Below are 12,995 nucleotides of genomic sequence, written 5' to 3' on the forward strand. Positions count from 1 at the left end.
TTTTGAAATTCACCCATGTTGCCAGGCAGTATCCCATGGTATGAATATACCATAATTTGTTTATCCGTTCACCAGTTAATGGAGATTTGTGTTGCTTTATATTTTTAGCTATTATAAATAACGCTGCTATGAACATTCACATGCATATTTTTGTGTGGAGATATATATTTATTTATCTGGGGTAAATGCCTAGGAGTTAAATTGTTGGGTCATAAGGTAAAGTGAGTTTAACCTTATAAAGTACTATCAAACTGTGTTACAAAGAAGCTGTATCATTTTTGCATTCCTACTAAGAATATATGAGGGTTTTAGCTGCTCTGTATCCTTGTCAATACTTAGTATTGTTAGTATTTATAACATTAGGTATTCTAGTGGGTGTGTATTGGTATCTCATTGTGGTTTTATCAAGCAGTGTTTCAATTAAAGAGTTGTATTTCCAGGTTGTGCTTCCCTATTGGCAAAATAATTATTTGACCATGCTGGCACTGTGATCTTGGACCTCCCAGCCTCCAGAACTGTGAAAAATCAATGTCTGTTGCTTAAGTCACCCAGACTATTACATTTTATTAAAGCAGCTCAAACCAAGACAGTAAGGTTATCAACTTCCTTGTGCTCAGTGTCATCTACAAATGGGAATCACAGTGTATCCTATTTCACAGGTTTGCTGCAATGTTTAAATGAGCCACTGCACAGAAAACACTTCAAAAAGTGTCTGGCCCATATAAGTGCCATTACTGTCAATACAGATGCATCAGACACTCATATCATGATGCCTTTATATTTATGCTCCAAATAATTACTTAATTCCTTTTTTCCTAAATCCTCACCAGGCGACCTTCTAAAGGCTTCATGTCTGCCATGCCTTCAGGGACATGTACTGACTTGAGATGTAAATCCTTCCAGTGTCTTTGAGGAGTAACTACCTGTGGTGGTTTTTCTTTGATTATCTGAGTCTTCAACAATTGGTACATCATTCAAATGTGCTGCCAAGGGAGCAGAATTCATGACAGCTTGCAACTTTTTTATTACCAACAACAGCGTTCGGCTATGGACAGTTTCCACTAAGTAAACTGGCAAGGCATTGAGATTTTTTTGAGGCTGATTTTTTATTCACCTATTTTGTTGGCTCTACAAACTAATTCACAGAGTCATTCATATGTAACAGTTTGAGACTTCAGGAAGTGAGCTCACAAAGGCCTCTGAAAGGTGAATCTTGGGCAGTCATTTCAATATTGTATAAAATGAATTACTTTAAACTCTACTTGTTGACATTGACCAGGCTGTAGTGACCTTTACACTATCTATGCAGAACACTATGCATGCAGGGGTCTTACTAAGCCAAGTTTTTTTGAAATTTAGGTAAATTACTCATAGGCAAATGGACATTACTAGTTAAAAATAAGTTTTCCCTATTAACTTATGAGTCTTCTTAAAAACAGTTTACCAGGATTCAATATTAGTATATTACTATGTTCAGGATTAGTATATTTGTTTGGAAGTAAATTAAACCATTTCCTTAAAAATACTATTGTTTATAACTTACTTTCATGAATACAGATTGACTTTCCTTGAAATACTACTAGTTTGAATGAACTCTTCACTCTACATTTCTTACTCCAACAGTGCATAATGTCAAACAATGTAACCATTTCTTCTCCTTATTATGTTATTTTGTGAGTCATTCTGTCTTGGTGGGGCAGCCATGGAGGTAACCCATTCAGATCTCTTTTCAAACATACCTGCAGTAGTGAGCACAGATGCCTGGCAGCTTTCAACTGTCACACTTTTGGACCCACTGTGGAGTTCATGGCAGGCCATGCCTCCGCTGGGCTGCTCCTAGTCTTTGAGCACAGTAGGGGCATTAACCTGGCCTTTCCTACAAGCACAGCTTCAGCTGGCACCAGTAACTCTATAGGCACAGAGTCCCATGCAGCAGAGAACTGAATAAGAAAATCCACTTTACATAGAAGGAGGTGTGGGAGTGGGCCCATATCCATGGGATCTGTCTTATCATATACTCTACGACATGAAGCTGGCCTCATAGAGTCCTTGAAAGGCTGACTGAAGTAAGAGCTAACTCAGCAGCTCAGAGACAATAATTTGCAAAGATGTTACACCATTTCTCAGGACACAGTACAATCACTAAATCAGAGATCTCTATATGGCACTGTATCTCCAATACAAAGGATATCTGGATCTGAGAGCCAAAAGGTGAGAGCAAGAATGGCCTCATTTTATAGTCCTTCCCAATGACCCACTGGGGAACTCTGGACTTCTCCTCCTAACTCTGGGCTGGGCAGAGTCAGAGATCCTAGTCTTCAAAGACTTTCTCTTTTGCCAGGGGTCACAGCAGTGATCCATTCAACTACAAGCTACCTAGTAGTAGGACACTTAATTCTTTGCATCCAGGGGCCAGCAAGCAGGGAGAATTGACTCTGATTAGCAGGAAGAGATGGGGCTGCTTTTGCACAGTGGAGTCAAGGAGAAATACATGTAGAAGTGGAACCCAGGTGATCTACTTGGGTGCCTGCTGGTATTTCCTTGCCCACTGGTAACTGTGAATGAACACATGCAGAAACCCCAGAGTAAGGTGAGTATGATGACCACAGCCTAAGACCCCTTAGGAATGAATGTTTAGGTGGTACGACCAGGTAAGTCAGCAAGATCTGCGGAGGCCATAGCTGAGAGAGGGGGGATACGAGTGCATAATGGAGAACAGAAGAATAGCCCCAAACGAACTGCGATGCCAGGGACTATAGTTTGTCCCGTTAATCTTCCCTTTCTAAGTTTACCCTTAGCAACAGGAAGGGGCTCATAGGAATCAGCCAGGGGCATTTTTATGAACTGATTGATCGTTTCCAGCTGAAGCACTTTCGGACCCAACCCGAGTTTGCACTAGACCCAACTTTACCTGCACTGCTCTCGGTCAGTGAGTGAGCACAGTGACTGAGGACAGTAGAAACACTACAATGGTGCTGTTCCTCACCAACTTTGGGTTCTCCATCTCTTCCTGCTAATCAGAGTCAATTCTCCCTGCTGGCTGGCTCCTGGATGCAAAGAATTAAAAGTGTCCTACTACTAGACAGCTTGCAGTGGACAACTCTAGCTCAGGACTCCCCGTTGGTGTGGATGAGACTTTCAGGATTATGCTGCAACCTGGGGTTCTCTGCACTCGCTCTTCCTTCCTGTCTGCTTTCCCGGATTCCGATGTGCATTCTGATCTCAGGTGCCCTGCCTCTCCTCCTTTCTCTCCTTTTTTTTAATGTTAATCTTAGAGAGAGGAAGGGAGGGGGAGAGAGAGAGAAACATTGATCGGCTGCCTCCCGCATGGGCCTGGACCCAGGATCAAAGCCGCCACAGTTTGGTGTGCTGGACAATGCTCCAACCAACCGAGCCACGCGGGCCGGGGCTCCTTTTATCCTTTGGTCATTTCCTCTAACCAATCTCTTGCACATCTAATCTTTTCTTGGTGTTTGCTTCTCAGAGGACTGAAACTGACACAGTGTTGTTTTCGAATTTCAGCAAAAGAAAATGACACCCGCATAAGGTGATTAGAATGACTCCAGGAAGGTCTTCAGTGGGAAGAGTTAGAATATAACCTAACCTTTAGTTTCTAATAGAACTCTTTTTGGGGTCAAGAATTGCTCTGATTTGTTCCATCAGCTATTTTTAAAACGCCTCTACAAATATGTATGGTTCTAAGAATACAGCTGGTGGCTGGGTTAAGGCCATTCTGATATATGTTGATTTCAGAACTGCAGATACGTCTATTAAGCTGGAACAGATTGAACCCACTACTTGTACATTGGCCCTGATGGTCCATTCAAGCGCAGAGCTTTTGGGTGGTAACTCTGAGAGGGAGGTGCTAATGTGAGGAAATATAAAAATTTTTAAGTAGACACAACATATGTAGTAGTGTTACAATAGGGCAACCAGATCATTTTATTAAGTGACAAAATTCAGATTGAAAGCTTCAAAAAGGAGAGGAGAGATGGTTAGGAAAACAGTCCTTTAAGAGGGTGAGGGGGACCGGAGAAGTGATACTTAATAAAAAGACATTACTTAAGCCCGGCCAGCGTCGCTCAGTGGTTGAGCATCAACCTATGATACAGGAAATCGCAGTTTGATTCCCAGTCAGGGCACATGCTCGGGTTTTGGGCTCAATCCCCAGTGGGGGGCGTGCAGGAGCCAGCAGATCAATAACTCTCTCATCAATGAGGTTTTTCTCTCTCTCCCTCTCCCTTCCTCTCTGAAATCAATAAAGATATATATTTAAAAAAAAAGAAAAAAGGAATTACTTAATACCAAGGCACTAGGATGAGTCAAGAGAGCAACACCATCAAGCCAAAGACTGGGTGCCCTTGGAGAATAGTCTCAATATGTTTGCTAACATATAGTTTAATTCCAGGATATAAGAACTGTAATATATTTATTTGTTGAGAATGTCTTTAAATAAAGCTTATAAAACTTAGTTGCCAGAGAGAAACAAAAATCATCATAATCTTAAGGATGAAGTTTTAGGAAGAGAATCTTAGTATTTCTTCTCTCCATCTTCTCTTGGCAAGTGGCAAGAAAAAGATATTCCTTGGTGGAAAATGTAGAGGAGACATTGGGGTTGTTCTAAATCTGTTTCATCAAAATCACTCACCATGTTAATTATTTCTAATTCACATGATCTCCTTAGAAACGATGGCAAACATACCAGAGTGACCTTCCTGGTGTTGAAATACCTCATTTTGATTTTCTATGACCCTGAATAATCTGGCATCATCCTGCCCATCCAATCTATCTTCCCCTCTCTTCAATATGCCCTCACCACTCATGGGCCTGGTCTCTCCACTGGGGCTCAGCACACCACACTCATTTCTGTGTAGGGGAGGAAAAATTCTCTTCTACCCTCTTTTGGTATATAGCTGGGTATAAGAATTAAACTGACGTAAAACAGATGAACAGGCAAAAGCATACAAGTTTTATTAAAATTTCTTACATATATACAGGAGGCTTCACAACAGAATTAAGGCCCTCCCCCCTCCAAAAAAATGGCAAAACACAAATGCTTTCATAGTAAGCTGAACAAAAAGAAGCAATTGTGGAAAAGTAACTAAACTATGTGGAGGGGCTAAAAGAGTTATTTTAACAAGTTTTATTTGTACAGATTTCTTTCCTTTCCGCCTCAGTTCCCTGATTCTGTCTCTGGTGATAAGAATGTCTTCTTTCCTCCAGGGACAGGGAGGGCACCTTTTACATGGGAATTTTATCTCCTGCTTTCAGAAATAAAAAGGAGGGTCACAGTTTTTTCTTGCATCTGCTGTTTCTCAATCAACTGTAAGTTAAAATAATCAATATGCCAAAGCTGCAGATTTTGAGAGGACATACTGTGGACTCCTTCACATGTCTGTTACCTTTATTTGTAAGGTCTACTAGCCTCATATTCATTTCTGCCAACCTCTCAAGTTCTGTCCTTATTCTAGCATTTTTCCTGTGGAGTCACCTCTTGGGGCTCTTTCTATATACATTACATACTTGTCACTTTCAAAATATGCCCTCATGTATTGTAAATTTTTATTAAATGCATTTGTCTTATCTCCCCAAGTAGACTGCACACTCCTTAAATACTTGACTCATTTGGTAAATATCCACAATTGCAGAATTTTAAAACTGCATCATTTTAGATGCTGAAACTGGTATGCAGACTGTCAGTCTCCACTCTAGTAACCCCATACCAAGAGTATTGGAGTTAATGAGACTATTACAGTATAATAAAATTGAATGTTTCCTATACACTAGGTTCAGTTCTACATTCCTTACATATATTAATTTTTTTAATTCACGACATTGGCAGCATCCTTCATGGCTTTCTTTTTCTCAAGTCTCCTAACTCATCCAGTTTCATTGGCTCTACATTCAACACAGCGCTGGAATCCTCCCACTTCTCACCAAATTCACTAGCACATTCTGGTTCCAGGCCCCGTCATTTCTTTCCTGGATAGTTGTATTCTCTGAATAGTTGTATTCTCAAGACAGCACTCTATAAACCTCTTTTCAAAACCCTGCAATGGCCGCCCACTTCATTCAAAGTAAAAGATAAAGTCCTTATGACGCTAAGACCCAATATAATCTTCTCCCTCCCTCCATCACTGGACCCTCACCTCCCACAACCCTTGGCCTTGCTCACTCTGTGCTCGAGCCATGCCGGCTGACCTTGTTCTTCCACCAAAACACAATGCACTGCAGAAGTTCAGGATATGCTTTGTGTATGCAGATTATTTTGAGCTAAAGGCAACCCAGATCCTGTGGGCTGGATACAAACTTCTGCTCAGCCTCCTTTAATTACCAGAAAGAATTTGAATTAGGGACCTTGCCCCATAAGATTATCAGAGATAACCTTTTCTGACCTATCTATAGGTCAAGGTAAACTCCTAATCACTGAACATCTTCTCTTCTTAATGTCCTGCAATGACCCTCTGAAGAGCAAGGTGCCTCGCTTCATCCTTAGCTCAGAATGCCATATATACTTCGTTTTCTTTCTGTCTCTGAACCTCTCATGTATGTGGGGTCCCCATATGTAGGTAGGTAGTTAAATTTAGTTTCTCTTGTTAATGTTCTCACATAGATTTAATTATTAAACCCTGAAAAAAACAAAGGAGGGTAAAGTTTCTTCCTCCCCTGCCGCACCTAGGGTCTTGGCTCTAGCTTTTTTCTTCTGTGCAGAGCAGACCCCTGTTTTACGCAGCTAACTCCTCCCCATTAAGTTGGTTCAACTTTCCCCTTATTTATAAGTCCCACCTTGATGCTCTATTTAATTCCGCAACTTGGCCTTCTACCTCCTCCCTGATACCTCTCAACCTCTACTTGTACAGCTCTCACCACTTTTTAGCATGCCGTAGAATTTTTTAGCTGTATCTTGTCTGCTCTCACGCCTCCATATAAACTCCACGAGGGGCGTGATCCTTGTTTTTTATTCGTGCATGTATCCCAAGGGCCTACAACGGTGGATGGCACGTGAAAGGCAATAAATACTTGGTGAGCGAACCTAGAGGCCAGATTTTCTCTGCAAGGCCGCTGCGCTTCGGCGACGAGCCCTACGCGGCTCCTCAGCTCCCCGTTACCCAGGGGCCCGGGCTAGCTCCAGACTGAGGTCTGGAGGACAGAGGAGACATGAGCTAGAATAGTAAAGGCCGCAGTTCGTTTCTTGGGGGTGCTGCGGCAGTAAGGGCAAACTTCCTCTGCCTTTGCACAGCCACAGGTGCCTCACCCGCAGCGTAAGGGATTCTGAACTTTCTCGCATCCAAACCAACCCGTCTCGGCGGCGGTCGGGCTCGGCGACGCGGGCTTTGCCCTTCTCTCGGCAGCCTCAGTGCCCTCACTTAGGTGGTTACGCACTGCCTAAACGCCATGTTTTCTGGGCCGGGAGGTCCCCGCCCCAGGGACAAGGCGCCAACGTGGCCCATCCTCTCCGGCCAGGTGTCCCGCAGCAGCCGCAGGGACCGCACGGCCGGTCCGCCGACAGGCAGCGGAGCGAACACCTGGGGCTGAGGCCCCGCCGTGCGTCAGCCTGGGCGCGGCTGCGATGACGTCAAAGCTCGCGCCCGCCGCACGCACGCGCACTGCGCCCAGCATGAGGGTCGCGGCTCTGATCAGGTAACGTGGCGCTGGTGCCACCTTCTTCTCCCCCTGCCAGCCTGAAGTTCCTTTCTCTTGATGGGCGTGAAGTGCCGCCGCAGCCGCCCTTGGTGATGAAAAGAGTCTGTCTGTGCAGGAGCCGCGTGTCGGGGTTCAGGCCGCAGGAAGAGGCGGAGCCTTTGGGCTACCCGGCCCGGCCGTCTGGGGCTCGCGCCCCTCCTCTCAGCCAGTCGCCGCCCCTTTGTTGTTCTGTCCCTCAAACTTGGATTTACATTGGATTCACGTGGGGAACTTTAAAAACTACTGATGCTTGGGTCTCATGGCCGGAGTTCTGGTTTAATTAGCCGGCCGCGGCCTGGGGTCGGCTTCCTAAAAGCCGTAATTGATGGGAAATCGGCGAGCCGCTGCTTGACTACTCGGCTACCTCAGCCCTTCCTGCTTTCTCCGTTCTCTTCTGTAGTAATCTTCAGCCTTCCATTCCGTCCGGTCCCCGGGTCCTGCCTTCCACCTTAGGCTGTTTATGTCCCCGCCCCTTCTACGGAAGTCCACCTCTCCCCCACCTGCCCCGAGGTGTGTTGCTTATGACAAGGATGTATTTTACCTTGGCGCTCAAGGACAGAGATGGAATTGTACCAGTGTTGTTTTTTAATTTATTTTTTTATTGTTGACAGTATTACAGATGTCCCCCATTTTCATCCCCTCTGTCCCCCTTCATCCAGCCCTTCCCCCACCCCCAGGCCTTCACCACACGATTGTCTGTGTCCCTGGGCTATGCATATATGCATATGAAGAAGTTCTTAAGTTAATGTTTTCCCGCCCCCCACCCACACACACCCCCACGTCCTTAAATCTTGTTGCTGTTGCTTCAGACACACATTGTTTGCTTTTAGGATGACCTTATGGTAACATTTCATGTTCCAAAAGGAGTTTCATTTATAGTAACCCGTCATATTTAGATATCTAAAGTAAGTCCTATGACAGAGGCAGGCCAGTTAAAAGAATCTGTAATTGAAGCAAAAGCGAACACAATAACAACATTAAAAAGAGGACTTCAGGCCCAGTAGCTTAGCAGTTGAGCATCAACCTATGATCCCCGAGATCACAGGTTCAGTTCAGGTCAGGGAACATCCAACAGGGCACATGCCAGGGTTGAGGGCTTGATCCCCAGTACGGGGTTGCAGGATGCAGCCAATCAATGACTCTCTCATCATTGATGTTTCTATCTTTCCCTCTCCCTCTCTCTGAAATCAATAAAGACATTTTTTTAAAAGGGGGCGGGGGGAACTTAGGCTACTTGTATTTTGTTTGATGAGATTTGGATCACTGTAGAGTGCCTGAGCTACATTGCAGCCATGCAGTTTCTTTGTAAACCCATTGAAGATTTCATGTTGTTCAATACCCTAGGTAGTTGCTACTGACCTGTTAAGGCCTTGACATAACACTAGACCCTTCTGGAGTGACTGGAATATTCCAGTTTCTTTTATTTCAATGCCATTTTTAGGAGACTATAATGTCAAAAAATATTGTCATTCAGTGAATTTCTTCTGTAAAATGAATGATTAAGTTTTGACCATTGTGGTCTTCATTTGATCTACATAGAGTAAAAAGTAGTCCAGGAAACGAGTAATTCACATTCATAAGCAGTTTGCTAAAAGTTTAACTATTAAGGAAACACCAACTGAAGACTCAGAAATCTGGGAGGGAAGGAGAGAAGATTGGTATAATCCATTACACTAAATATTCTGTAATGTGTATATATTACTTTTATAATAAAAAAGCAGATTACAAAAGACATTGTTGGAAAATACTTGCTAAACTGTAAGATCTGTATAAATGTTAGGAGGTATATTGTAGGTATGTATATATAACTACATACATATGAATATGAAGACATACATAGTACCTATATGTGCATTTATGTGCATATATTCTTGAATATGTATGGAGTTAAATACAGTGAATCTGCTGTATTTGCAATAAATGTGTGTGTGTGTACTAAAGTGAGAGATATGTGTGTTTTAGGGAATAAGTGAAACCAAGATCCTTACATATCTTTAGACCATAAAGAACGTTATTTTCTTAATACACAAAAGATAGTCATTGAATTTTACAGTTGAATGACACCTTGAGGATTAGCTAGACCATTCTTTAATTTTATAATGAAATATGTAAACACAAACATATTGAGTAATTTAGCTTAGTATTCCACTGATCTGTTGGACTTTTAACATAACATATCCTAATATACTTTGTGACTTTTCAGGGGGTAAGATACTCTGTATTTCCCAAACTTATTTGACCTTGAAAACCATTGGACAGTAGTGTTCCACAGAACACAATTTGGGAAATACTATTTTAAAACCATATTTGAAAGCTTAGCATTTTAAAATATAAATTCTGATTGTGGATGTATATTGTTTAATCTTTAATATTGTAAGGAATTAGAATTGTAGAGATATACCCTTTAATCTTAACTATTCTATATATTTTAAAGAATTAGATATTTTTGTGCTACAGAAATGAAACTGTGAAGTTCAGTAGGGAGGTTGTGCAACACAGATTTATGGTAATGTCAGAATCTGAGAAAAGGGAGAGTGATGTGTAATTTCACTTTGATTCTTACAGTCTCTCCCCTTGAGAAGTTCTGGAATGACAGTTGATACTGATCAGAATGTAGTAGAGGCAGACAAATGTTGGGAACTAAAAAGGCAAAAAGGCCACCTTCTAGAATAAAGTCTCTTTTAGTTCCTTGGGCTCTGAAAAGGTCTAATCATTGCCTGAGGTACATTTGCAGATCTTAAGCAAAAATTGGAAAGCAGGGAAGAGAGGCAATAATAAAGGAAGAAACATGCATAGTGAGAAACAGTATAAAACCCAATAGCACAGAGTTTGCCATTCAACCTTGTTACAGATGAAGTACCACTTGTTTTGACTAAGTGATTTGCCTACACCTTAGGTAAATTTGGTGGCAGAATTTAGAAGTTTTTTGTGTTTTTTTGTCCTTAGGATATTTTTTTCCATTGCTTTTCAGGGAGACTGGAAGGGAGAGAGAGAGAAAAAAACCATAAATGTGAGACACATTGATTGGTTGCCTCCAACACGTGCCCCAACCAGGGCCGAGATCAAGCCTGCAACTGAGGCACATGCCCTTGTCCGAAATCAAACCTGGGACCCTTCGGGGCTGACTCTCTAACCACTGACCAAAACTGGCTAGGGCTGGAACTTCTTTTTAATTTGTTAATTAGATTTGTGCTCAAGCCTTATTCTGCCATCATATAATGATAGCTGAAAGCTGAAGTATTGATGTTTAACTTTATTGGTATAATTCAGCATTTCTATCTCTACAGAATTTGAACCCACCAACTGTGTCATACTCTGTCATTAGAGTGGGTCTCAGATTTTTAATTGTATCCTTTAATTGGTGATGGAGGCCAGTTGTTAGATTTCTTACAGTGGAACAGATGTTTTTCTACCTTTTTATAGAGAATTTCACCTAAAGAATATTATAATAAGTATTTACCTGGAATGTAAGCTTAAATAATTTTATTTGCAAAGCAATTTGTATATTAAGTAAAGCTACTACGATCACAAACCAAAGAGTTATATTTTGTTTAGAATGGTCTTTGTGATAATGGCATATAATTTCATAAGCTCTTGTGAGTATATTCCTTAGACATTCAGATTTGTTTGCTCAGTTTGCTTATGCCATCAAAACTGCATGTTTTTTTTTGCATTCTAAATGAAAGGTAGTCCCTCAGATTCTGAAGAGCAGAATAAATAATGTGTTCTATTTTGATATCTAATGATTCTATGTTGAATAATGGTCAGTAATCTGATACTTATCTCTATTTATTTTTCAGTGGTGGGAAGGACAGCTGTTACAATATGATGCAGTGCATTGCTGCCGGACATCAGATCGTTGCTTTAGCAAATCTAAGACCAGCTGAAAACCAAGGTAAGTGTATACCTGTATTGGAAATTGTCTAAGTAACTGAATCTCCAACTTCATTATTACATTCTGTTGTATACAGTATGCAAAAACATAAAAGGAACTAATATATCTTTAGTACCTATTAGGTGCTAAGTTCAATGCTAAGTGTTTTCAATTACATGTTCTTTAATTCTCACAAGAACTCCTAGAGAGTTTTATTCGACGTAAATGTGAGAGAGACACATTGATTGGTTGCCTCCAGCACGTGCCCTGACCAGGGCGGGGGATCAAGCCTGCAGCTGAGTCACATGCCCTTGTCCTTGGTAAAATAGCTGGAACGAACTTGCAGAGCTGAGACTTGAACCCGATTACTTCACACTGCCCCTCCACGACAACACATTTCCAAGTGTTGCAGGGAATACACAGGTAAATAAGATAGAGCTTCTAGGAGCTTGGGAAATAAGACATATATTGATAAATGATAATGATAATTTTGTATTATTTAAAAAATTCAATTTAGCTATCTTAGATGTAAGCTAAATGTGTGAGACTTGATAGAGGTATAAAGTAATACAATTCTACTTTTTATTTGTGGTAACAAGGATATCCATAATTCATCCACAGACCTCATTTTAGCTACTTTTTTCAGATTACTCACCAATGACATTTTCCCAGTTAGAATTTTTTTTTCCCTTTGTGTCCATGTGTGTTTAAATTTCCTTTTTTAATACACCAGTTATATTGGATAAAGGGAAAGTACTTTAATGACCTTAAACTAACTAATTACATCTGCAACGACCCTATATCTAAATAAGGTTATATTTTGAGGTACTGGATGTTAGGACTTCAGAATAAGAATTTGAGAGGGATATAGGCAACCCTCAACAATATCTTTTGTCAACTGAGATATAATTGACATATTACATTGTAGTAGTTTTAGGTATACAGTATAATGATTTAGCATATGTATATATTGTAAAATAATCACCACAAGTTTAGTTAAATCCATGACCACATGGTTACAATTATCTTTCCCAATTAGAACTTTTTTAAAAAAGAAAAATAGCCCTGGCCAGTGTGTCTAAGTGGTAGAAAGCTGGCCAGTGCACCGAAGGGTCGAGAGTTCAACTCCCGGTCCAGGGCCCATATCTGGGTTGTAGGTGGAACCCAGGCCCGATCAGTGTTTCTCTTTCTCTCCCCCCTCCCTTCCACTCTCTCTGAAAATGGAAGAAATATCCTCAGGTGAGGATTTTACCTGTAAAACTCGAGTTATTAACTGCTAAAATGTAATAGGGAGAGATTAACACTTGTCTAAGTTTGTTTGTTACTACTTCTCATACTTCTAGTAAAATCTTTTTATCATCCACTTTTCTCATTTTCTTGCAAGACTCTATGCTTTTGCTCTACTGTCATTTTTGGCTGAATTAAATGAGTAGTATAT

At 41.2% G+C, this 12,995-nt stretch overlaps 1 protein-coding gene across 1 annotated transcript in view; it reads left to right on the top strand.

Annotated features, from left to right (window-relative positions):
- Window positions 1-7,570: 7,570 nt before the first annotated feature.
- The window catches only part of DPH6 (diphthamine biosynthesis 6), a 144,982-nt gene continuing 139,557 nt past the window's right edge, over window positions 7,571-12,995 (top strand). Inside the window, exons 1-2 of the mRNA XM_016220425.2 lie at window positions 7,571-7,641; window positions 11,484-11,578. Of these exons, the coding sequence (XP_016075911.2) occupies window positions 7,571-7,641; window positions 11,484-11,578 (166 nt within the window). The remainder of the gene's footprint in view (window positions 7,642-11,483; window positions 11,579-12,995) is intronic.

The sequence above is a fragment of the Miniopterus natalensis genome, chromosome 1 (assembly GCF_054644295.1).
Source record: "Miniopterus natalensis isolate mMinNat1 chromosome 1, mMinNat1.hap1, whole genome shotgun sequence".
NCBI lineage: Eukaryota > Metazoa > Chordata > Mammalia > Chiroptera > Miniopteridae > Miniopterus > Miniopterus natalensis.